The 27587-nt window shown below is 38.6% G+C and overlaps 1 protein-coding gene across 5 annotated transcripts; it reads right to left on the bottom strand.

Annotated features, from left to right (window-relative positions):
* Window positions 1-578: 578 nt before the first annotated feature.
* BUB1B (BUB1 mitotic checkpoint serine/threonine kinase B) lies at window positions 579-24709 on the bottom strand. 5 transcript variants are annotated; one of them, XM_040559012.1, is made up of 23 exons: window positions 24645-24709; window positions 24037-24199; window positions 22649-22708; window positions 22236-22380; window positions 21161-21357; window positions 20881-21059; window positions 20566-20765; window positions 18926-19020; window positions 17299-17525; window positions 16899-17014; window positions 15350-15447; window positions 15017-15069; window positions 14122-14206; window positions 13645-13747; window positions 11894-12180; window positions 10805-10995; window positions 8509-8652; window positions 8222-8334; window positions 7784-7945; window positions 6963-7105; window positions 5266-5437; window positions 4797-4903; window positions 579-1362 (listed from the first exon to the last, which is right to left on the bottom strand). In XM_040559012.1, the coding sequence occupies exons 2-23, from the start codon at window positions 24177-24179 to the stop codon at window positions 1173-1175; spliced, it is 3210 nt and encodes a 1069-aa protein (XP_040414946.1). In that variant the 5' UTR covers window positions 24180-24199; window positions 24645-24709; the 3' UTR covers window positions 579-1172. The 5 variants fall into 5 exon arrangements, with proteins under 5 accessions (XP_040414946.1, XP_040414945.1, XP_040414949.1 ...); XM_040559011.1 differs by having other exon boundaries at window positions 24609-24691; XM_040559015.1 differs by having other exon boundaries at window positions 24605-24668.
* Between the last annotated feature and the right edge of the window lie 2878 nt (window positions 24710-27587).

Raw genomic sequence — 27587 nt, 5'->3', positions numbered from 1 at the left:
TCATAAAAGGAACTATGAGGAAGACATTAGGGATCTGGAAGAGCAAGAACACATGTCAAAGCACTAGGATTAGTGACAGACAAACAGAAAGAACAGGAAAGAAAGTGGCTTATAACAACGTAGAAAATATGGACTTAAGTTCAATTAAGCAAGAATCAAACAGAACCATGACCAGAGAATTTGACCAAATAAAAGAGACACTAAGCCAGCTTGTTTGTTAATCAGGAGAATTACTAGCAATGCAGTGTTCTTTCATACAAGGGAGAGGCTGTAAGGAAGTAAGCCACACATCTGAGAAATTTCTCTGTGCTTAAGGTACATAGCATCTTGGCATGAAATCCTGTAAGTTCTGTTCAGTCTTAAATAAAGTGAATAGAGGCCTTTGTATTGATTTTAATAATGCAGTTTGTAAAAAGTTACACAGACATACATCTCCAAAAGCTTTCACACAAACCTGGAAACACTTCAGCACATATAGCAAGTAGAGTCTTCAAAGTGATTTCTGAAAGGTGTTTGTTCCAGACAGTAACTCTAGCCCTTGCTTTGAGAAACAAAAACATAAATATGCATCTTTTTTCCTTGTGACTCCTTCTACCTTATACTTTTCCTACAACAATCATCCATGAGAACATATTCCAAATAAGAACATCCAAGTTGTGTTAAGTGCCCAGGAAGTACTGTGTGGTTATGAAAGCTGCCACCAGATGAGGTGCTTTCATATCTTGCAGTCAAAGGCAATTCCCAGTCAGGCAGAAGCACTCCAGTATGGATGATAAATCAAGTGTTTCGAAACCATCTGACAGTAATGTTTAATACAACCAAGATACTATCAAAAAACAACTTTATTGATGAAACAGTGATTAAAAGCAGTACTATAGAACAACTAAATGTAGGGCAAAGACACTTCAAAGACTACAGGGTGAACTAGATATTAAATTCATTTCTGAGAAGCTATACAGAAAGGGGAGTGGGCAGTTATGACAGCTTATTTTCTCTGGCAAACTTCGCAGACACAGACTAGTTCACCTAACAGTTTTAGGATACCTATGCACTGATGCAACATTCTTTAGCAAGTCCCGTAGAAATGTCTACAATTGCTGCTCATGCTTACGTTTGAAAGAAATAAGTTAACTTCCCTTCTATAATACACATGAGATTTGTCCTCTATGAAATCAGAGGAAGTTGTCCAAGACGAAGGTTTCTCCCAGTGCTGCTAAGAATTCATAAAGACGTTTTTGGAAACCACTGTCAAACTTGCCACTTATTTCCTCTCTGAATTCCCTCAGCAGAGGCACTGTGGACTTACCATCTGCATTCAAAAATCGCTCAAGAAGTTTATGCCAGAAATCACCACCACCAGTCCTAAAACAAATAGAGTAATTTTCAGTGAAACAGTAGGCACACATATGTTTGTCAATATTTCCACTTATATTCAGCACTAAATGCCTTGGGAAGACCAATAACAACATTTTCATCCACATATAAAGGAAAACTAGGAATGTTGTTAGGTTTGTGTGTGGGCCTCTTTCTTTCTCCAGTAGGCTTCTGCATAACTAAACATGCTGTTTCACAGTTCTATCAAAAGCACTGTTTTTACAGTTAACTCTTCTAGTGTACTTGACCACTATTACCACTCAGAGACACGTCACTTCTAAATGAAGTAAGCAAGAGGATTTTTTGCACCAACAAGGTTGACAAATTCCTTTCATGAATAAGGGGCAGATATAACTCTTATACCCCCATTTACAGGCTAAGTTTCCTAGTCAATATTAAAAGAAAGTTCCAAGAAAAAAAATAAAAAATGGGTGGTTTACAGCCAGTTTTTAAACTCCCTTTGGAGTTTAGTTTAACCTCCACCTTCCATCTGTCAGAGTTCTCATACAGAGAGCATTTCAAAGACAATTAATAGTGATAAATCCCATCTCACAGATGTACCCACACAACATGAATAAAAGGGTGACTCATTAAAGTCTAAGAAAACTAGTATCAGAGCCAATACTTTGTTCTTCAGTCTTGCACTAAAGACCATAGACTATGCTGTTTCTGATTACTGAAGTACTTTTCCCCTTTAAGCCAGGAGTTATGCTGGCTTTTGAACAAATTATCTACCTCTGCTTTATGTAAGTGACTCACAAAACAGCAGCAGCCGTAGTCTCGTCTCAGAGAGAATCTGACCTGTACTATTACAGTAATAACTCTAACGTTTTCTAAGATAATGAAGCCATACAGAACCCAATAAAAAAGACACAAGACCACTTCCTTCACAGCAAGTAAGGGGGAATAGCAGAGAATGTTACACGTCGGTACGAATGTCTAAGGAGTTAATGAGTGACAAAAATAGTCCTAAAATTTTAAACACAGTTTCTGTATGATAGCCCTTATCAGTCTGCACAGATGAAGTTTCCTAAAATAACACGGTGAAAATAGAAAAAACTAAAAAAATAAATACTTCTGGAACTGAACGGTTTCCACCAGTAACATGCTAAAACTCCCTACCTAAAAAAAAAAGATTAAATTCAACCTTACAGTAAGGCTCAAAGATCAAAATAGAAACTCGATCAAAATTCACTCTACCTTTCCAGAAGTCTTCACTATACTGTTCAACTCAAGTGCTTTGCATTCATTCTGTCAGCTCTTAAGGTGGCATTGAGTGCCAGTGGGTCTCCAAGGCCATTTTTGTGCTTTGCCTTGCAATTCTCAACTTGCAAGGATAGAGCACAAGATTAAGTAATATCCATCAAATGGGAAGTACTTTAACTGGGCAGACCCTTCTCGTGGATGAAGACTCCCTGCAGCTGTAAACCAGCTTGTCAAAGATTACTTTAGAACTTATTGAAAGCTTCAAATTGACTGGAGGAGGAGTCATTAGCTGTTAGTAAGAACCAGACACACCAAAAGATTTGAGTGTGAATGCAGAACTTCACCAAGCAAAAAAAATCCGTGCAGATTCTTAATTCCTGCATAATGAAGTACACCATTTACACTGTTGGTAGAACGCTTAAGGATAACATGTTTGTATAGGTGTTTTAGTTACACATTTGTTGGAATTCCTGATATTGAAAAAATCAGTAAAGAAGAAGAATGATAGGCACAATCACGTTTTCGGCAGCAAAATAACAAACAGGATGAAAATAAGTTCTTTATTTGTACTTACAACTCCAGAGAAAAGTCATAAACCAATGTACCCAAGTGTGAAAAGAGCCATTACAGCCTGGGTTCAGCAATACAAAGCACATGTTCAGGCTTCACCTTCTTCATTAAGTCTCCTCTAACTCCTCACAGCTCTCAGTGATAAGTGCTCTTCTACCCAAGTCTCCCTCCAAATTCTGCCTCTACTTTGAGCCCTTCCTTCAATCCAATGGCCCCAGTTTTGACCCAAATACCTTTCCAACTGACTCCTCCTCTCCAAACTCCCCATAATGGTCAGTCCTATCCTTCCAAACTCAGACTTTCTATACCTGATACTCACATCCTGTTTCCATCAATGATTTAACTGATGGGAAAAGGTTGGAAGGAGAGGAATGTTCCAGTACTTCTGAAACTAAGGTGATATGAAATACATATTTACTGCCAACCTATAATTGATATTCATCTCCTCAGAGGTGAATTGCTCTTGGTGATTTTGTTCTTCTCATCTAGTCCTGTAAGTTGATCCTCTTAAGAAAAAAAAAAGCAACTGGGTACAATATGAAGTATATAGTAAGTACCCAGCAAAAGTCTGCTGTAGCTGCATAACTACTGGTATCATTCTATAACAATATGTAAACAGATATATGCAGAGTAAGAGGAGGAAGGAATCTTTCCCCCTCCCTATAACCCAGCTTAAGATGAATTTTTTTTTTCTAATGGTTGAACACAACAAAGATGTGTAAGTAATGCAGGTTGCTAGGGAACTGGACAAATCCCAGATCTGTAGTATGTTTTCTTAAAGCAATAGTTACAGAAGTACATCTACACACCAAGTATAGCTAATATACCATGACCCTGAATGCAGATAGCTGTCAAGCAACTTCTGCTATGAGCAGAGCGCTCTACAAAATCCTTATGAAATGCTAAGGCAGAAAAATTCTATAGGATATGACTAATGAAATGAACAAACCTTTAGTTTAAGAACAAAGTGTAGATGAAGGCAGAATAGCGTTATAGCCCCAGCCCTAGCATGTGGCTAAACGGGAACCCTATAAATTAATAACTGGGAACAAACACCAACTTCCAAAGAAGCGGTTGCCTGTGCAGCTTAAATTATCAATGCACAAGAAGGAAAAATAATTAAAAATTATACTGCTTCCACAGCTGTTACAGACAGAACCCTAGTGTGCCTTAGTAAGCCTTCCATAGATCCTGGAATCAAAAAAGCAGAAAATCCAAGTAAGCGCCACTTCTAAAGCAAAAGCTCATGGAATTTTCTTACCACTCACCCACTTATAAACATCTCCAAGCTTTGTCTACCAAGTCAAAAGAGAGACTAAGACAGTCTGGTCTGAAAGGAAAGCAAGACCAAAAAACAACAACAAAGTCGATCACATCATCGTAACTAGCCTGTATGGCCTGTATTCAGCTTAAAACTGTCTCCTATATAACTCTAAGGCTTCCGGTAGTAAGTCTAGCAGTACTGGTACTAAGACTAGTAGTTTCAAAAATTAGGCCCCCACAGAACTTATGCTTTTGACAGCTACAACATGAAGAGCTAGGTTTTAAGCTTTGAAAATAGTAACACTAGAAATGGACTAAAGAAAGTGAAGGAAATTAGAAGAAATCTATTACTTCCCAGTAGCCTTCTCTGAAAAAGGACTTACTCTGATACGTTTTGGCTGATTTTCCAGATGGAATTCTCTTGATAGACCTGGATGTGATCACCAAACAGCATCAAATGGACTATATCTGCAATGCCAACCAAGTCTACCTGCAGTCACAACAAACAATAGAAAGTTCAATTTCTGTTGATTTCTACAGTCCACCACAGATTTCTAATGTTGGTGCTTTTACATATTTAAGTCTGTATTTGTCTTTGCATCAGGATCTTCAGAAGATGTTAAGCAAAACAACTTCAAAATAGAATTCTAGTCTTCCTCTACACTCCTAAATAAATACAGTAGTCACAGGCACCCAGCAATTCCAGAACAATGCTGCTAACCCCTTCAGTTAACGCCAAAGATGTAAAGCAGACGAGAAATTCTCAGTATTTTCCATAGATTCTATAAAATATAACATAAACCAAGATTTTGAAAAGGAAACAAACTAACGTATCCTGCCAAACAGACTCACCTGATAAGGAAGGGAACTTTTTGCCAGAAGCTGTTGTCCATGAGGAGTCTGAGATATTGGAAAACTATTGAGCAAGCTTACTTGAGACTGCAATCTCAAATCCACACTGTGAGAGAAATCCACTACCTTCAGAGCTCTTGTCATCTTATCATAACCAAATGGGTCACAGATACTGAGTAGACAAAAAAAATGAAGCATAAAGCAGACCAACACATACTTAAAAAAACCAAACTCAACAAGCAAGTCTTAGCTACATCAATGCTCCCCTCTGATGGCTAGCTTAAGAACTACTACTGAAAGGTCTTCCCCTGAAAGGGGAACCAGCTGGCAGCTTGAAGCTTACAGATGACACCTGTATCTCCAGAATAGCAATAAGAAACTCTAAATGGTTAAAGACATTGTTTTGATATTCATCAGTTATCTGAAACACAGTTGGTGGAACAGGAAAACAACATAATGTCTAGTACTTCTCCCTCTCTTTCAAGATATCAAAATAAAGGAAAGAATTAAGAATTAATCATACTTCATTAAACCTTCCCTAGTCCACACACCAGTGAGGACAAACCTAAATGGTAGAAGCAAGTACTTATATAAATGACAGCTGCCAAGTCAACAATATAAACAGATCACACTTCTCACTACTATTCTTAATATTGCATGCTATAAGCATACTTCATAATTTTGACTTCATTTACGTTATACACCTGTCCTAGGATAATTTTCTCCTATGACACCAAAACCTATCATCATCCTTACTTTTTGGCAGCTAAGATTGGGTTTGCATTTTCCACAGAGAAATCATAATAAACCTACCAGCAGATAGCCAAGTCCATCACACCACTGTTTCATCAGTGATTTTCAAAATGGGGTGCATGCACCCCAGAAAGCGTGCAAGACAATCCATTGGGGTGTGTGAAGAACATGTACATATACTACTACCATACTAATAACTTATAAACAAGTATACATATATTGGAAGTGCCTTCCCCCTTTTTTTCCCCTGATAGGGTTGCACAAGCAAGTTTAGAGACTGTTAGATGCCTGGAGGTTGGCAGTTAGTTTAAAGTCAATAGCTATTTTTAATTTATCAGCAATGACTAAGAACTGCTTCAGTGAATTTATTCTAATGTAATTATATTTGAATCATTAGATATTCTCTAAGTTACTATCTTCCCACACTCCATTCATAGATCACACTCCAAGGGATATGTGACTTTTTAAACTTAATATAGGAATAAGTTTAAGGCAGAAAGCTAGATCTGTGCATACATTAAGTTACAAGCTGGACTACAGTGGAAGCTAAGCAACACATTTAAGAGTGCCTGGGTATTCCATCTGTCCTTTGTTTTCTAATTTTGTATTTTCCAGATATGCAAGACCAAAGACAAGTTATTCACCAGTATCCAGTTAATTGTACAGAATTTCAGTAAAGGAGAAATTTGGGAACGGGGACGAGAGCAAAACCTTTTTATTTAGTATCATATACATTCTACAGCATCACTATATATTACTGGGGGGGGGTGCACGGGCAGAAGGTTGACTCCTAAACTATGTGTTTTCACTGTTTTTGGAATTTTGCAGCCTAAAAAAACTGAACTGTGATATCAGTTCCCTATCTAAAAAGGGATAAATTACAAGGAGTTATAGCTGAAACCAAGTATTACATTATCCTCTCAGATCCATACAAAGAAACTAACCTGTCTCCCAGAAAGAGCACCTCTGGCCTGAGATCTCCATGGACAATTTCTGCTTTGTGGAGCTTCTCAACCACGCTCAGGAGATCATGAACAACCAGCAGGATAACTTCCTTTGTGATAGACTTGCAGCCACGAATAAGATCCTGAAAACAAGGAATAAACATGCATCTGTATGCCAGATTAAGTGAAATATTTATAGCTCACCTTTTTTTCCCCCTACTTAACTGTACAGAGATAACGGTCCTACCCTAAATGTAGTATAATCAGATTTTGCCCACGAACAGTCCAGCCAGAATTAAAATAACCATTATTCAGAAGTGGACAAAAACAGGAGGAAAAATTGAACTTAAGACTGAAATGACTGTTTGATTTATACCCTATTTAATTTATATACAACAACCCAAAATGCACTTACCAGACTTTATTTTAAATGTAAATCCTTCAACAAGTCACTGAGTGCTATGACCTTTCTATAGCAGACAGAACTCATTGAAAGATGCCAAGTTAAACAACGCAGAGTTTTAGATGTAAGCCTTATTGCGAAATAGCGCATGGTTCTGGGCTCAGGTTGTTTATCACTCATGAATAAAGTTAAAAAAAAAAAAGGGGTTGATTCAGAGAAGCACATAATCTATAAATGAGAAGCCAGCTCTAAGGCTGTAACAGATGGCCTTAATTTGTATGTAGATAAAACAAAAAAAGGATTTAGATTGCAGGAATAAACACGTGAAGCTATCTTCAGCAATGACCAAAACTCACTAATAAGTACCTATGGAAGAGTTCATGTCTTTTGCAATTGTACTTTGGTTATCTGTACTGACCCCAAGTGTAAAGCGATTTACATCCCTGTGCAGAATCACACAGCCATCCTGATAGAAGAAACAGCTGCGGTTTTCACTGAAGCTTTGGTCAAAGTCAGTATTCAAACGCTCCTGTAATTGAAGCGTGATATAAAAGTCCCAAGGCACAGGCTGAGAATACACCTACAAGAGAATGCATAAGAACATTTATTTTTGGAATAAAGCAAAAATTGCTCATCTTCACATTCTTCTCATCTTTTTTAATTCCCAGTTTAGCAAGGAACATTTGCCGCAGTTACAAAATTTTAATCTATATCAACAATTAGAAAAAGGACATGGGATAGCAAACTTCACGCATGGAATTCCAGAAGTCACGGCCAAGTTCACTTATAATGTAAGTTATATCTCATAGGAACTTTATACATGAGCTGTGAAATGTTAAAACATCATCTATGTTACCTTTATTACAAATCCCTTTGCATCCAACTGGGTAAAGTTAGCTAGAATGGCAAAAAACATCTTGTATTCTTCATTGGTCCAATATTCCCATTTGATAGAGTAAGTCTCATCTCCTGTTATGAAAGTTTACATTCATGAGCTGTCACAGCAAATGCGCGTCCAAGACTGTTCACGTTATTCCCCCTCCACACCACATAAAACTGGTATGCATGAATATGAAGTATATTTCAAACCCATTAGAACATCAATAGATCCCTTGCACTCCCCAGGGTGTCTGGAATACCTACCTAGCTCAATGTCTTTCTCGAACTCCATGACAGGCACAGACCCAGTCTCCAAGTGAAAATCTGGAGAAGCAGTCAAAGATTCTGGCATGGGATCTAAAAGCTTTTTATGCTGTTCAGCACTCCACAAGAGTGGAGTTACATCACCTAGGAAGACAAGTAATAGAAACAGATGAGCTCAATATAGGTGTTGAGTCTCTGAAACGATTGTATCTGTCAAGAAGAAAGTAACCTAGATATTGGAAGCCTTTAATTTAGCTTTCCATCTGCATACAGATTCACTGCATCACCTTTCAGCAAGTCCATTAGTCTCTTCCCAATAGTTTCTTGTTCTGTGAAGTGAACATAACTCTATAAAGCAGTTTCAAAAGCGAGTGCATCTCATCATGAGATTCGTGACACTACTGTAGTGTATTGTAAGATGTGCCTTTCACAAGAGACAAAGCTATGAATTAGATGACGTACATCTATCTGCTCAGCAACAGCAGAATCCAAAACCATTATTTCGTGAATTAGCTTTCCTTTTTTAAAATCTAAATATGGAGTAAGTGATCAGTTTGTGGTTTTTGAAGTGATGGGCTTAATTAAAATTAACTTATTTGAATACAGCAGGGTTTTTATTTAGGAAAGAACAAATTGGACTCCAACTCTGCTGCTCTCTACAATAAGGATTTAATGGCTTTCACCTCATGAAAACATACAAGAAAATTACATGTAGGTCTGGGTTATTTTTCTGCATAACAGAAGACACATTCAGTGGATGAGATCACGTATCCCAAACCAATGTAGCCTGAATAGCCTGAAAAAACGTTGGTCTCCAATACCAGGCAGAGTAAAACACATCAGAACTAGAAGGCTTCTGCCAGCTTCCTAACCCAAATACTAAAATGGTGTCACCCATTACTAATTATAATCTTTCACAGCACAGAAGTAAGAAACGGAGTGTTATTACCTACTACTGTACTTATTTAAAAGCATTGTATTTAGTACAAGTAAGTCCATGGAAGCAGATCCAGGAAATATTGTACTTTATAGGCTAAACACATGTTCTAATATATCATTGTAAATTTCATAGTTCTGTGAAATTTAAGAATAATAAACTGTCAGATACCTAAAGTAATTTTTCCTGCTATGCAGCATTAAGTATTACTTATTACTACATCCAGGTTGATAACCGCACTTCAAGGGAGATGTGCAGAAAAGAAGGAAGGAAGGAAGAGTGACAGGTGATAAGTGACAGAAAAAAGGACCATTAGAGCAACTGAACAAATGCCTTCTCTTTCTGAAAAGGAAAGATCCCGCATCCTTCTCCAAACAGTAGCGAATATGAAAAAGTATAGGATCTAGTTGAAGTGTCAGCTATGTTTACAGCACTCTTCTCCTAGTGTTCTCCTAATTTTACTTTGATTCTTTACTTTGATTCCAGTTCCTGAGTTCCTGATCATGCTTCATCATAAAACGCGAGTGGTACAGACTTCTTAAATAATGTAGTCTAGAGTCACACAACAACGTATTGTTCCCTAAAGTAGACGCACTGATTATTTTCAGATACACAAGTCTGATTAAAATGTCAAACTGAAATCAAAGGAGACAAAAGAGGTTAAACACCTTGAAAACTCATTCAATACAAACTTAATTGTACTGGCCAGGTTTTGAAGGTGGTGACCATTCCTGTATTAATTGTAACAAAGATCTATAACAGAGAAACAAAAGTCTTTGTCTGGAAGAAAGAAACTAACTATGAAAGTATCAGTTTTGTTTTTCTTCAATAGGAAAAAAATACTGCAAAGACATGCTGATGTTTACAGGAAATTTAGAGTGCAAATTAGAGTGAAATTTGAAAAGTATGAAATTCTCTAAACTTCAAATTCATTGGCCTTTTTCAATGTGGCAATTACTGGCCTACCAAGAGAACACACTGATGACAGAAGAAAAAGTCAAAACAAAGCTGTCTTAAGTATTCTCCCTACCATCCAGACAGAATTCTTCACTTCTGAATTTAACCTCAACTCCCACACATTCTCTGCAATAATACCTTAATAAAACTTCTCTATCACCTTAAAGAAACCGTCCATTAAATATTTGTCTTCTAGATACTGACAAGCACCCTATACTACACACCTCAAGTGGCAGTGCTATATAGTACAGAAAAATGACAAGTTCAGTCACAAGACAGAGTAGTGGTAAATACACAGCAAATAGAGTAAAACATAAGATACACAGAAGCACTACAGAGTAACTACAAGGTAGTAACAGCTGCAAATTATCTGTTCAAAGTGAAATTCAGTTTAGTACTAACCAGTAATGTTTTCACTGATACCTCCAGAATCAGTAATTGTTTCAGCAGGCAAAGTCTGAGCAAGTTCCAGTTTCTCAGGGATGTGCAGGTATTTAATTGTGGATATTTGTGTAACAGAAGAAAGAGAAGATCCTGAGGAGACAGAAGAACCTGATGAACGAGTATCTTCCAGGCTTGCTTCCATGATTGGACTGTGAATAAAGACATCATCTATTCAGACTTCCAGAAAATGCAGGGTATGACCAGTGAAAGGATACTGTGCACTCCTAGACTTTTTTTTTTAAAAAGCCCTTTCCTATCCTTTCTGGAAAGTGGACAGTTGTGTTGCAGCCTCATTTTAGTTTCAATGAGTTCACACTCAGAATCTTAATCTACAGATGACTTCTCTTCCATTAAATACAACTGCTACAGTAGAAGAGAATGCCAAACATTTTCTACTACCTTATTCTGGTAGCAGACTAACAATGCTTTTAAAACAGTCTAGAGAGGTGAGGGAAAGAAAAATCACTCTTGATTTTCCTTCTTAACTATAATCAGCATGTCTTCCCAGGGAACTTACTAAACACACACCTTCAGGTTATTGTACATGTTTACACACTAACAGCTAGCAAATCAAACTCAGTTCTGAATTAAGAAAATACTATACAGTAGATGCTTTTTTCCTTTACAATGGTAAGAAACAGCAGGTTTTTGCCTTTTTTCCTTCTCTGCAGCTTTTCTCCTCTGTAGAAGTCTAAGCCATAATCATCAGATCCATTTTATATACTGAAATGACTACAGAAACGACTACAGAAACGAGTATAAAAAACGATGATTCTGCTTTTATTCTCTTGTTACAAAGTCAGAATAAGCTTATGAATTTCTTTACAAATTAATTGGTAGAAAAAGCATGAAGTTAAGTCTTACAACAGAAATGAAGATTGAGCTTGCTACTACTTCTTAAATCTGCTCAAGGCAAAATGGATCCTGATCTAGAGAAAGCATTTGTTACACTCTGATCTCTTCAGAAAATTGTTTTTTCAGAAACAGGAGTAAAACCGCAACCAAAGAGACAAGAAAACGGGCTTAAGATGCAGTGCTGTTAATTACCTCAGTTTATTTACACAAAGAGCTTCATTGTATGTCCCCTCACAAACTGGTGTTTTTTGATTCAGAGGTGCACTCTTCGATTCTGGACAGTCTTCCTTCAGAACACTCTGTGAATAAGCAGGATCTGGGATTCTCTGAGCTACCACCCCGTGAAAGGGAGTTGAGGCAAGATGGGCAGCCCTAACAAAGTCACATGTGTCTTCTGGGTTGGCACAAAGGGTTTTGTTCTTGTAGGAGCCTGTCACAATTGCATCTTCAGTCAAAGGCTCAATTCCATTCAGCTCATCCTGAAACAGGTAGGGAAAGACAGTGAAAAGGCTGTAGATTGCGTCAAACGACTTATTTTTAACTGAAAAGCTATCTTCTACCTCTCCCCTTTTTCCTGTTAGGGGATTCAAAAGTTCTGCCAAGATGTGCTTCAAACATAGGTTCCTTCCACAAACACGAAGTATGTATAACATGTCATACAAGCAATTACTAAGTGTCATTAAAAAAAACAATTGAAGATGACTTAAGTTTATCTGCAAGTATAACAATAAAATTTAGTCACTGAATTTTTAAACTGGAATAATTATCTCCCATAATAATGTTCTCTCTCTACTGTCTTCAACCCTGTTATACTTCATGTGACTCTTTTAGTCATTCCAGTCCCACAGGTATCCATCACCTAATCAGTATGAAGAACACTTCTTCCTTCCATTTCTTCCACCCCACCACCTTCTAACTTGGCTCTGACATCCAGACTTTGCATACTCCACTTACATCACTCATTCCAATTGATTAACTGAACCCTAACTATAAGTGCATTTTTCTCCCCTCAAAAAAGCCTATCATTGTTTACATTCTAGAGTGTTGCAGAGCTGTCAGGCACTGCCAAAGACTACTTGGTATCTAACGCCCTAGAATTACCTCTCTCAGTTCAGTTATAATTGCATTATTCAAGTGTTGATAGGTCAGGACTCCTACATACGGGCATGGGATCAAGACAGCTTAGGAAATGAGTGTGGAGATTTAAAGGAGTCATATAGGTGACAGAAGTGTTAGGCATTGAAGTAAAAGCTGCACTTTGCAGATATCCAGACTGACTCTGGAACCAAACTCAGTATGATGCTTACCATGAATTATTTAACCCTAACTATTCCATATTGTAGCTGTACAAAAAATCCTTCTCAGCTCAGAATAAAATCCTCTAATTCTTTAAAGCACCAGCCTAAAGGTCTACTGCAGCATGCAGTAACTAAATCCTTTGAGACAACAGCTAACACCTCTACTGAAAGCTTTACAAGCATCTGCAAGACTCCCATACAGAGACATCAGATCAAGACAGCTTAGGAAGCCAGTGCAGAGATTTAGAGGAGTCTCATATGTGGCTCTTTAGGTAACAGGAGCTGTTTGTTTGGATGCGTGGCAAGAAAGTGGATGGAACAGGATGCAGTGTTTAAGAGTTGCACCCAATCGCACAAGCTTTTTCAAATTTTGGAGTGAAGAATCCTGACCACTAATCCATTGCTTACAATGTGGAAGACTCTTTGCCATTATCTCCATATTAGTCAGGTTAAAGCCTAATAAAAACATTAATTCTAGTGCAATATTAACCGATTCTATAAACATCACACAATTCAAGTATTGGCATGCCAGACAGAAGCTTAGATCTCACGTCAGTTCAGCCAATCTCACTCAGTTCAACAGTAGGACATTCTTTTTTGATTTCTCCTTGACAGGAAATTGTTTCCTTTAAACTTTTTCCTTACACAGGCTTCTGGTGGTATGTTTTCCTTCGCAGTGGCAGATTCTGAAGGTTTACGAACAGCGAGAGGGCGCCGGGCACTTTTCTTTGTATGGTCTGTGGAACAACTAAGATAAGAGTTATACGTCATTAAATATTTATTAGAGTAGCTTCCAATCTTCAACAACTTCCTCTCAAGAGTTTAATCCACTCAGCATTTCAATCTACCATTTTCTACTACAGAACTACCAACAGACTGCAATATATACTGCTCTCCTGAAAAAGGAAAGCTTATATAAAACCCTGAATAGCTCTAAACCTATGAGGAACAGCAGCACAATTTATTGTCATCATGGACATCCCAAGCAGAGTAATGAAAGGAAAAAAAAAATACAAATATAAAAACCCACATCTGTTCAAGGAGACTAATTCAGCTGATAAAGTAGTTCAAAATTTTGGTTTTCCCTTCTCCCTCTAAAATCTACGCCTTGAGTAATTCTACCTTATATTCTGGTTTGCTGAAGTAGATGATTCGTCAAATATGGAGAAAGACATACACTGATCTGTTGATGGAAGGAAAACTACATCTAGAGAGAAAAAACAAGAGGCTCTATTATATCAGCAGTTTTTCTACAACACATCAAATGCTACTTAAAACATCTAATACTTAAAAATACTAATCCTGACAGGAAGTTAGAGCTGACAATTAAAGAAATTTTAGAAGACAAGCTTGGTTTTGCCATGTTAAAGAACCACACTTTTACAACATTAACCAACTTGTTTTCTAGAATACACCTTCAAATTTTTCTCTTTTCCCAAGGCTGGCCTTATCCCTCTGCTCCTCCTGTTCATCCTCAGAGTCTAAAAACACACTTCCTCTTTGTGTATCTGGGCATACAGCAAGAGACTGGATAACTTCTGCTAACAGCAACAATAGTCAGTTACGTTCAAAACTAAGTTTCCTTCAGCTCATAGCACATATCCATACCAACAAAACTGAATATGTAATTTATAATCATATCCTTCTACCAAATCCTCAGAGGAAAAAAGGAAATGACTTAAGACATTATCAATCTTAACATGAGTTTTATGTATGCAGTCTTACTAGAATCTGCAAAAGAGTATAAAAGCAGAAGAAAGTCTTCAGCTGTTAAAAGAGAAAAATTATCTTCTTCCTGAAAGACTCTTGAAATGATGAAAGTTCTCAGAAACTCAGGTGCTCAGTCTTTTGTTTAATATACTTAAACGTGCTGGACACTATCACAGTTTCTCATTTTTCATTCCTCTAATCCATATAGGCTATTGTTTTTAGTTTGTTGCAGTTTTGCTATTCATGTAACAGAACACTTTCCATTAATGCAGCCTTCTCATTACCACTAAAAAATTTAAATCCTTACCTTCGGAACAAGATGGTTTGTGCAGCTTAATATCTTCTGAGGGCTGGTATTCACTGTAAACAAGATACAAGCTTATATTTTATACACTCACAAAATATAAGTAAACTTCATAAAAAGGGCAAGCCAAGTTGACCTATGCTATCCATAAAAAAAATTAAGATTATTATTCTCAAACAGAAATTTATCTTCACACAATTTCTGTTCAGATTCTGGTTACAGGCTGATGCCTAGAGTTACCTCCATTCTTTCTGTGAAAACATAAGTAATGTGGAATGCTGTTTAAGTAATTGTACCCACAGGTTCTCATTGCCGGAAAAGAAAATCCTTTATTACCTTTCCAAGCGAGGCTCTTTCACCCCAAGTTCTGTTGCACTCGAAAAATTAAGTTCTTGTTGTCCCAGAGATGGAAAAGGCTTTGTTATCTCTGTTGGCTGTAGGAACAAAGACATATTTTGGTTCTACAGGAATGGAATCGAATCACAAACCATACAAGAAGATTCCAGGAACAGCATGATAATCCCATGTGGGTCATTAGAACCCTAATGGATTAGTGATTGTCTTTGTACATTTTTATTGTACTCAATAAGTTGCATGATAGAGAGAGTCCATTCTTATGCTTAGTCCAGTTAAAGTGCATAGATTTTACTCTTTGCAACCCTGTAATTTTCATAGGAACTTTTAAATACACTGCAACTATTAAAGACATGTTGTTAAAAAACAGTTACATAGTTTACATCAAATTCAGAGCACTTTGCATTTCATCATTTTAAAAAAATTTATCCTTAAATCTTTGTTCTGGAAATGAGGTCTGGGGGTACTGGGGGTGTTGGGGGAGTGAGTAAGAGAAAATAGAAATACTCTATTAGCCCAATGGATATAGTAGAGAAGGAAAAGCTTTAAAGTAATTAACTTTTACTTGTTACCTACAACCTGTAGGAAAATTGGGGTTTAAGTACTTCTGCAAACATAAGAACAGGTTGGGTGATATATTTTTTTGCTTAAAAACAAAAACACAACTCTAATTAAACACTACCAAGAGAACAAACTATATTTGCTTCAAAGATACTTTGATCAAGACTGCTCTGCATATAAAAAATCTAATACATGATAGAGCATACTATCTATAAGACTTGGAGACAAATCTCAGATATGGCTTGTGTACTGATTCTAGCTGGGTAGAGTTAATTTTAGTCATAGCAGATTCTGTGGTGCTATGTTTTGGATCTGTGAAATTAGGTAGTACTTCCCATCTTCTGGTGGGAAGTAGTGAACTCCTTATTTTACTTTTGCCTATTAAATTGTTTGTATCTCAACCCACAAGTTCTCCCTAATTTTAACCTTGTGAATCTTTCTCCCATCCCACTATGGGGAGCGAGAAAGTGGCTGTGCTGCCTACAGGGGTTTAACACAACACTTTGCCACCTTTTCACTCCTTTCCCTAGTTCCAGTTTCTTCTGTCTTCTTTTGCACTACAACTTCTCTATATAAAGGGAAACCACATGTAAATAGCCTGAAAGAGCAATTCAATCTCAAGTATCTAGTATAACTTTCCTTTATAAAAAAGGAAAGAAGAAAGCTTATACCTGAGCATAAGGCATCTTGTCAGATTTTACATAGCAGCAATACTTGCAAAATTAAGTTAGACTACAAGACTTGAAGTCTTTGATTACACCCTTATACTGGAAGGACATTTAAGAAATATTTCTGAACTTTCTTTTACTGGATGAAACTTAATGTACATGATACAACAGACTGAGGTATCCTTTCAAAAAAAGGAAAGCCAAACATAAAATACTGTTCCTCTGGTACTTGTAAATGGTAGCTATTCGTAGAAGTTCAGGTAAACAAGGAGGACAATACTTGTTCACAAGGAGGACAATACCTGTTCACATGATTGTTGCTGCTGCTTGTCATCTTCTTTCTCCTTTAATTTCTTCTCCAGCGCCTCAATTTTCCTTTGTATTTCCTCCTTCTTCTGCATTATGGCCTGCAACTCCTCTAAGGAAGAAGAGCTTACATGGCACAATATGTATTTCACACATGATCTGTTATCAAGCCTGAATTCTTTTTAAGGGGCTAAAACCTCTGGTGGTCTTTCCCCATTTCCTGAGTTACACACTAAGCTTTCACCCATGTTGCTTTCTCTATACTTCAGACCCGTTAAGTAATCAATCCACTAGAAAAAAGCAGCTGCAATAACAGAGGTTTCTTTATACTGACAAGAAGTCCGATTTTATTATTCTATCTCAGAAAGACTTATGTCACGCCATTCAGAAGCATACCTTCAGCTTTCTTTTTTGCTTTCTTTCTGTAGACTTCAGCTCGAATCTCTTCCAATGAGAACTCTTCCACTCCTGCATAAACTTTGTCTTTACAATACATCACCATCTCTTTCTTCTCTTGATTATCCAGATGATGATTTTGCACCCGCCGTAGTGGATCCTCCTCCTTCTGAGGCTTGCGAGCACTTAAAACACTGCTTATGCTGGGTTCAATCTTGCAGGGAGTCCTGAAAACACAAGCAGTTATTACTAGGATTATATGCGCTTCACCAAAACACTGTAAAGAGATTATAGGCAAGAAAACAGCAAATTTCAGAAACCAGCTGCAGAATAAGTCTACAGACGTTCTGTTGTGTTGACAGACAAACAAGAAAAATTGAATGATAGTACATAAAAGGGAAGAATATCAAGTCAGAAAGAAGTGTTAATAAGACCCAGTCAAGAGCAAATAAAGTTCTTATGATACTCTGAATTGTTGTGCGTTCTGAAGTGTGATCTGTTTTTTTACTTTAATTCCATCAGTCTGTGTGACCATACAGATGACGAGTCCCCACTCATCCTACAAAACAGAGTTTACCTGACAAAAAAAAAACAACAAAAAGAAACGGAAGGACTTAAAAATGAAAAGTCTTGGGCTAGATTGTGCTTGGCATTTTAGATTCAGGGGATAAAAAAGATTTAAGACTTAAAACTTAAGTTTGCTCAAGGAAAATATTCTGCATAAGTGACAGAAAAAAGGTTCCCTATTACAAAAATTAATAGGTCTGTGCAGTGAAAGAAGCCAAGAGAGCAGCATGTCAAATCTAATTTTATGCCATCACTGATTTTCAGGAGAAAGCCATATAGCTAAAACAGTTTTTATTTATTTAGCATTCTTAAATCATGGTATGCCCTTGGTCAGAGCTACTTTGCAGTCCACATGCAACATACAAAACCCATAGGAAAGATCTACACTGCCAAACACTTTTCAGCATTCTTTGATTACACATAATTCAAAACCAAGGAAGCAGCCTGTAATATTCCTTTCCACCCTTCTCTTAGGGAGAAACTATGCTTTCTATGGCCATCATCAGACAGCAGAAAAAGAAAGTTAGGCAGCTTTGCAAAACATTACATTTTCCACTGCTGTAACAAAACAGTGAGCGCTGTACAAGCGGGAAGGTTATTTCAGGCAAAACTGCATACTCCTCCATAACCTATGCAACACTGTTGTCATGGAAACTGACAGCTTGTTTCAGTATAAAACTCTGGATAGATTGAGCACAGAGGAAGATAGAGGAAAACAGCAGTAAGCCTGTGTCAATTTAGGGATGCTTTCATAGCAAGCAACATCCTAAGAGAGGTAACTGTGGTTTTGTTTCAATACGCTGAGTCAAGCCATTAAACTATTTAACATGTATAAATGTGAAACGGGCTCCCCCAAAATGAACACAGCCAAATATTTCCCGTACCCTTACGCATCCTCCACTGAAGCCTCTGCCATCAAGCTGAAATACTAAGAGCTTCCAGACTGACAGATTTTTAAATTTTCTTAGATCTAGAAGCTTAATTACCTGGCTAAGTCAGAATATTACAAAGCAGCTTTGATAATTTCAAATGCAGTTCTCATTTCAAACTGAAGACTCACATGACTTGCTGCTGAGCTGATTCTTCCACATATGGGGTGAAACTGGGCAGTGGACAGGACATTTCTATGCCAGAATTTGCACTGCTGTGAGGACGCTGAGAAAGGAAGAGTCAGTGTTAGCAGCCTGAAGATTCATTGTTAGCTTCTCTTTTCTTCCGAGAATTGAATCTCCTTTTTCCCCAATATGGGATATTTGGTGGTTTTGTTACTAAGAAGAATTAAACTTGATACTTTTCCCAAGACATAAGTTTAAACAACTACCTCCTTTCTGACATGCAGGTAGTTACAGACCAGTCAGTTGGGCACTGGCACCTAAAAAAGCAAGACACCACTCCTGCATGTCCTCATCAGAGGACATCATGTTCTTTATTATTCTGAGGGAACATTGGTCTAGCAGGGTATTCCATTTTGTCCTTGTTTGTTTTCCAGAAATGCTATAGACATTTTTCAGCCAAAACTGTCTCAATCATATAATATTATTGTTTCTGCTGCCCACTAAGAACCTCCAGACTTCTCCATTTTCCTCTCAAGGACCATTCCTACACCACAGAAATCCCTTAACTACTTTTGGAGCCAGTTATTTAAAGAGAGTAAAGATAGCATCAACTCTGATATCATTCTGCTCTCATCTACCTACTTGAAATTCCCCTAGATTCCCAAGAATAAAGTGTTATATGGTAGGGATATTTCAAACTGGTTTCCAATTAGTTTACACTATTGAAACAAACCTTCTGTCATCCCCTTTTTCATCTACTGGCAAGCTTCTTTGTACTGTTAGGATTAATATTTAACTGGTACAGTTCTTCAGTTCCTTTGATCTTGACTCTTCTGTTCTCATCACTAGCACTCCAAACAGACTTGCAGAATGCTGTACATGCTTTATTTTCATAAGCTAGGCAATGAGTTCTTCTTTCATGTACGTATTGTATGATGTTTGGATAGGTATTGTATGGTCTCCTCTAGAGGGACCTGGACAGGCCCAAGAGGTGGGCCTCTGCGAACCCTGTCAAGTTCAACAAGGTCAACTGCAAGGTCCTGCTCCTGGGTCAGGGCAATCCCAAGCACAAATACAGGATGGGCAGAGAATGGACAGAATTTGTGGGTGCCCCATCCCTGGAGGTGTTCAGGATCAGCTGGGATGGGGCTCTTGGCAACCTGGTCTAGTGGAAGGTGACCCTGCCCATGGCAGGGGGGCTGGAACCATATGGCCTTTAAGGCCCCTTCCAGCCCAAACCATTCTATGATGTTAATTTAACTTTTGCTCCCTTTTCTATAGGAATAACTAGTGTCTGCCTTCTCTCCCTTTCTTTGCAGAATGTAGTTCTACCTCATATTCTTAGCCTGGCAAAGTCTCTGGAGGGCAGAAAAACTACCTATTTTTCTGGTTAGCAAGAATTGTAAGCTTGGCTTAGGAAATATAAAGTTTTTAGAAATTATTTTAGCAAGATCAGCTTGTTAAACCTGACTAGGTTACACAGGGCCAGAGAGTCTTTAGGAAGAAACTAGAAAGTTTGGTTGCTACCTATAGAAACAAATGCCAGGAAAGTGAGAAAGAACACGACATTTGTCTCAGTGATCAGAAGACATCAACTTACATACACCTTTTTTTTTTTTTGCCAGTCTACTTTGAGACTCCTTACCCTTCCAGAATTCCAAGGTCCTGCACTTTGTTCATTCTCCTTGGCCCTTGGAACTGGAGGTGCTGCCCATGACTGTGGCATAAGTACAGGAATTTCAGGTCCAGAAGCCAAAGCTGAATTTTCATCAAACACAGCAAAACCTGGATTATTTGAAAGCTGCTGAGAAGTTAGAGTCTGGAGACTTCTGTTTTGGTTTGTGGCTGTAAGAAAGAGATTTATGTAAATTAACCTTTAGCCTACTGTACTCAAATGCAAATTCCACATTGAAAGGGTATAAATTTTCCATTAATATGTGACTTTAGCAACTGAATGTACCTTTAAGTGCATCTCCTACACGACTAATCGGAGCTCTCACTTTTTTCTTCCCCCTGCCTTTTAGATCTGCCAGTGAGCTTCTCTGAGGTTCTTCAGTTCCCAGAAGACTGGTGTCTCTTTCATCAGTAGCTTCCTCAAGCCCCAGTAGTGTCTGCCGAGAAACACGGGTCTGAAACTGCCTGAGAAAAATATTGGAGAAGTCAGCAAAAACTTCACTGTACCAGATATCCACTAAAGCCCAGAAAACTGTTCTAAGCTCTTCTCTTAGCTGAAAACTTACCTGTGATGGGACTGGAGTTTGTCCAAAGGCTCTGCCTTGCGATTAAGGCCTTCCTGGAATATTAAATCAGCTTTCTTAAAGCTTCCTCTAGCCTCGAGTTCTTCTGCCCACGTGATATAGAGTAGTGCCAATGTTGTACCAATTTCCTGGCTATGCAGGTAACTGTATAGATCCAAGGGCTCGTTACAGCAATTTCCCTGAAACAAAGTATTTCAGGAATTACAAAGGATTCCAACTCAATGTCTGCTCTTTGATACCCCCTGCAACACCGCATTGATTTCAATAAAAGTCCTACAGAAGCAGCTGTTAGGCCAGGACATATGATTGCATCACGTCATGGTGCACAAAAAAGGAAAGAAACTCAACAGGAGGAGGAGGAATACCTCTGACTCCTTGTATGTATTTGTCATTATTAGCAGCCTCATAAGTCTAGCTTACACGTTCAGAGTCTCAAATTCAAGTTTTTTAGCTAATTCATTGACTGAAATATGCCGTTTTAATACTCCTGAGAATAGTTACTTCATCTTTACATAAAGGACAATTTATTATTAGTCGAGGGACTAGTAAATCAGCTGAGAAAGCTAGGCTTGGACAAAGTCCCATTAAGATGACAAGAATAGCAACAACAAAATTTATAGCAAAGTAGAGACAAGCCAAGACCAGAACATATTCAAGTTTTTCTTAAGCATAGGATATGGATACAAGACACTTACAAGTTAATGACTGCTAGGACAGATATCACACCTAAAATGTATCTTTAAATCGTTTTTATGTTCTCCCAACATACATGAAGAATCAAGCTTCGCTCATTCAAACTAGATTTTCCAAAAACAAAACATATGGAGTATACCACTGTCCAAACTGAATGATCGTGAAAAGCATCTGAAGATCCTATTCAGAGTGTGAAATGGAATTCCAGAATAAGTAACACGTTTGCAGAGAAAAGTTCTAATATTGCACTTGTTGTACAACATGCTTTTTGACTCAGTTACAAAGAGAAATCAGGTTACCACTGCAAGTGACAGGGCAAATACAAGAAAAACTAACGTCCAAGGGATTTTCTAAAAATACTCACAAACTTGAGCCAGAGATTAAGATAGCGGGAATCTTTGTAGTATCTCTTCTCTTCATTGAGCGCTCTCACTGCCCTTTCCAATATTGCTGAGAGATTACTCTCCTTTCCACCTTGGGGAAAGGTTTGCTCTGTCCACTTGATGTACCTAGAAATGGAATATATTCACAGGAAGTCAGTTCTACATAAGATACACAGCTTCTGTTTCAATACAACCTAACAAAAGTTAGAATAAACATTAGGCATAGTATTGAAACAGATGTTACAGATTATTAATAACAATTATTTGGAGCTTCTCTTTTAATTTATTATTAGATTAGAATAATACTTTTCCAGGCTCTTACAAGAGCATCTAACATTTCAGTGAGATAGATCTAACAATTTCATTATTTCTTCTGGAGTGGAAAGAAGCTTACCGGTCCCAGACATCCAATGGATCATCACCAGAATAAAATCGGATCTCTGATTCAAACTCTCTAGAAAAAATAATAATATATATAAAAATCCATCCAATAAATTGCATGTTTTCTACTCTGTAAACTAAGACCTTTGCTATCATTCATACTTTTTTTTTTAAGTGTAAACAAAGAAAGGTATTTTGCATATATTTAGACTTGATCTTTTACTGAGCCCAGGAGAAGCTAAAATAAACATCCCTTTTGCACTCTTCTTCAAAATTAAGGCATAAGAAAACATTTGTTTAAAAAGAACAGAAATACATTGCAACAACCTTTATGACAGTTGTATTCTTCCAAGAACAACTACTACCCTAAAACCCAGATGGTCTCCCATGTGAGAGACCAATAGAACACTTGTTCTCTTATAAAAAGTTATCAGAGATATTAAGAATCTAATTTTTGCATGAAACATCCTTTACCTAAATATATTATTAAAGTATATTATTTGGGTTGGATTACAGAAGACAATGGAAAGCGATGATGATCAGACAACTACAGAACCACACCACAGAGCACAGTGAAGACATCTAAATGGCCATGCTGACAGTCACTATCTTGCCTTGTTCTTCAACTCCCATGCATCATTCCATTCCTACAACACGATGGCTTTGCTCTCAGGCAGCAAAAGAAAAGTCAAGAAAGAAAGCCACTTGGCAGCGTGAGTCAGATAAGAACATCGGCTTGTGCTTAGTAGCAGCTCTCACTTTGCCCTGTAGAACTCCCCAGGCAGTCCCTTGTTCAGGGTAGTGATGCACAAGTGATGCACAATGCAACTGCTCACCACCCGTTGACCGATGCCCAGCCTATCCCCGAGCAGCCGGCACTCCCCACCCCGGCTACCCACCACTACATATTGTTTAGCATGACGTCATATGGGATGGAATACCCCTTTGGCCAGTTTGGGTCAGCTGTCCTGGGTCTGTCCCTTCCCAGCTCCTGCTGTACCCCTAGCCTACCCGCTGGCAGGGCAGCGCGAGAAGCTGAGAAGTCCTTAGCTTAGCGTTGCAGAGCAGTGCTTACAATTAAAACATCAGTGTGTTATCAACATTCTTCTCATCCTAAATCCAAAACATTGCACCCTACCAGCTACTGGGAGGAAAATTAACTCTATCCTAGCTGAAACCAGGACAATACTTCATTGCAAACCTAAAAATAACCATCTGTGCTGTGCAGCACCCACAAGTACCTAAGCCCTAAGTACCTGTGGCACAGCACTAGCACAGACCTCTCTCTAATCTTCTGTTTTTCTATACTTTTTAAACACTGGTACACATAAAGAAGGTGCAGAAAAGTTGACAAGAAGGCAGGAAGGTAAGGGAAAACAAGGTGTCTAAGATCTTGCTCACTGTTTTTTGAGCTGAACAGCAGTGTGAGTGGAAGCCTCCTGCTGAGCCAGTGCTTCCTGCAAGGTGGACATGACCCGGCCCTGCCTGAGGGGCTGCACATTCTCTTTGCTCAGCTCCCACTCATCGTTGCAGTCTTGCGACATGATAGCCTCTCCTCTGAATTCTGCATTAAGAGCAAAAACAATAAAATATTTATACATTAGGTAGGATAGTACCCTGAAAATCGACAGATCTGGCTTTCATCAGCCTACCCAGCACACACTTGGCATAGCCTTACACACGTCGCACAGACCTCACACTTTAGACATAAAGCGCTTCATTCCCCGTCACAGGAATCACACGAAACCAGAGCTAAGCCCTCCTTTACAATCAAGAACCCCAGCCAGGTGATCTAAGGGGGAAAAACACTGAGATTAAGGTGCTTCCTCCCCCACCGCCATTCCGCCCCGTGCTCCCCTCGCCCTCCCAACATCACCACCCTCCCTGCGGCCGGCGGGCAACGACCTCCGGCTGGGGGCAGCCCCCCGAGGAGCCGCGCCAGAGGCTCCCTCACGGCAGCGGCCGAGACCTGCCTGAGAGACGATCGCGATGCACCCAGCCCTACGCACCCCCACGCCGCAACGCCCGCACCGGCCCCGGCCCCCTTCAAATTCAAACCCCCAACCGCCGCCAGCCTCCTCGCCCATTGGCCGAGGCTCGCCGCGCCCCGCCTGATTGGTTAACGCCCTGAGCCCGTCCTGCCGCGCCGGTGCCTCATGGGAGTTGTAGTTTACAAGGCTTCCAGGACAGAGAGAAATGGCTGATTAATTCTCTAATTGAAAACTTCATAATTAATCTCACCTAAAAGGCAGCTGTCACCACAGGGAGGAGTCCTACGCCCTCCTTTTCCAGCTCCCGCGTATTCCTGGCAGTTCCTTTGCTCAGATCTGTGGCTGACCTGGCTGGCTTTACTGAATTTGCTCAGTTCTCTGTCATAAAAATGGAAAATAATTCCTTTCAGCATGCAACCAGCTATTCGATGGGCTTTGTTGCCAGAAAAAAAACTTACTTTTCTGGTGTCCATGACAAACACAATGCAGGGTTTTGAACTTCCCAGGCTGGCTCCAAGTAACATCTCTTGTCAGATCAAAAGACTGTACAGAGGTACTTGCTCAGGCTGTAGAAGCAGCATTGCTGTGTTAATGTGATGCTCAGCCCTTTAATTACCTTCTCTCCTAAAGTATTGCAAGGCAGAAACAATTAACCCAACGGGCTGCAATAATACTGCAATAATATTGCTATACTGCTTCCAGTGCCAGAGAATGACACGCAGTGAGAGATCACATTTTTCTGGTCAGCCCTTATTTACATGGTATAGGCACATCCAAAGAGTTAGCCATGTAATAAGATGGCTGAAGTGCTTTACAGCTCCCCACAATAGTTTCAAGCTGTTCTTGTGTTCCTGCAGACTAACCGAAATCATAGAATCATGGAATGGCTTGGGTTGGAAGGGACCTTAAAGACCACCCAATTCCAACCCCTCTGCAATGGTCACAGTCACCTTCCACTAGACAAGGTTGCCCAAAGCCCCTGAGTCCCTCTCCTGTTTTTCTTGTAGGCCTTCTTTAGGTACTAAAAATGACTAAAAAGATACAAAAACGAATTAGGGCTAAATGTTTACCTCCCTTAAGTGACAGCTGAGATCTTAATAAAAGCCAGCAGTTTCAGGGAACAGGGTCCTAAGTGTACTCCTGTATTGCTCCCTTCTGTGTTTTATATCTGCAAAAAAATGAAATATGAGGCAGATAAAAAAATTGCCTTACACATGAATGAGTATTACCCAATGAGTAATGCAGATTAGCTGCCTGCTCTTATTGTAATTGTGATAACTAAAAAATATTTATTATAAAGTAAATTGAATATTTTACAAGTAAAAAGTGATATTTTGTTTTTCCCTCACAACAGGCCTTAATAACTTACAAACTCTGAGGGCAGTTGTGGTGCCTATGAGTTATGAAACTTTTGTACTCACAGAAGAAATGTAATAATCACACATAGCATTTATGTGATATAAATGAAAGGCATGAGTCCTCTTGTGAGTGCAAGTAAGCAAAGTAAACACATAGGGGCATCACTGCCTCATACTTGCAGTTTTTTGTTGCTGCTGTTCGTTTTTTTTTTTTTGTGGTGGTGGTTTGTTTTGTTTGTTTGGTTGGTTTTTGCTTGGTTTAGTGCCTATATCAAAGGCAAGCTGTGATCATATCAGTAATGGGTAGTTGCTTCTTCACTGTATGGGTAAGAAATATGTGACTTACCTAAGAAAGATACACGGTCTCACATGACCCTAACAAATCTGTTACATCTAAACACAAACAGTTAACATACTTATCTTACAATAAAATATAAAATGTACACATAAAGATATATAAACTCAAGCATAACATCAGGCATAATATGGCCTCTTAATTATTTCAGCTATTCCATTGAGACTTATCAGAGAAGAGTTCATGTCAATTTACATAACCCCAAGGTGAGAATCAGAACTGGAATGTGTGTCATTCAACCCAGCAACCTCTCTGTGCCATATTTAACATCAAATAGATGCTCTATGCTATTGTGAAGTGAATAGCCTGCACACAAATTGTCACAGACCTGCTTGTGCTCTTACAACAATAGCACAACTGAACTTCCAACGTCTAAGTTTTTATCCACCAACAAAAACTCAGATATGTCCACAGTAATGACAAAGGTCTCCGTCTCATCCTTTCTGGGCTCCTCCAAGAGCCTGTGAAGAAAGAGATAGAGAGTTACGTGTGAGAAACTAAGTTGTATTTTTGCAGTAGAACACGTTTTCAAAGTAGAGTGTGTTTTTGCAGTAGAAAACTAACTTTCTGTATTCAAAGGTAGTTGTGTAGTCATAACAAGGAGAAGTGCTAAGTAGGTAAGTGGACAGTAGAAGGCCTCACTGTTCCAAAATAAGGTAGAAGACTGAGAAAAACAGGATGAGCACTGAAACAGGATGAACAGCAAAAACAAAGATCACAAGTTCTCAAAATAGCATGCGTTTTGGATATTACCCCAAATAAGATTTATGATAATGTATCTCTTCTTTTAGTAGCTGGAACTGTTTTTCATGTTATTCTTGATTTCTGGCTCAGATACAGTTGCATGTATGTGTGCCAGAACACATTCAGCTAACAGAGATGAGAGCAGTAACCCTAAGCTGAACCTAGTACCAAATGCTTAAATTTTATGAAAAATCTGACTTTTTACAACAGTGCTGTCTTGGAGGACAGTCCTCCAAGTTTGAGTTTAATCAAAGTGGTTTTGTTGTTGTGGTCGTTGTTCATATATATCTTAGAACACAATATTTCTATCTGATCAAGTGGTTGTGAAGGAAATACTTGAATCATAGAAACATACAGGTTGGAAAAGACCTCTAAGATCATCTAGTCCAACCTTTAACCTGGTACTGACAAGACCACCACTAAACCATGTCACTAAGTTCTACATCTACACATTTCTTGAAGACCTTCAGGGATGGTGACTCAATCACTTCCCTGGACAGCCTA

The sequence above is a fragment of the Cygnus olor genome, chromosome 5, assembly GCF_009769625.2.
Source record: "Cygnus olor isolate bCygOlo1 chromosome 5, bCygOlo1.pri.v2, whole genome shotgun sequence".
Classification (NCBI taxonomy): Eukaryota; Metazoa; Chordata; class Aves; order Anseriformes; family Anatidae; genus Cygnus; species Cygnus olor.
The sequence above is the reverse complement of the archived record's forward strand: the minus strand, read 5'-3'. Positions and strand labels throughout refer to the sequence as shown.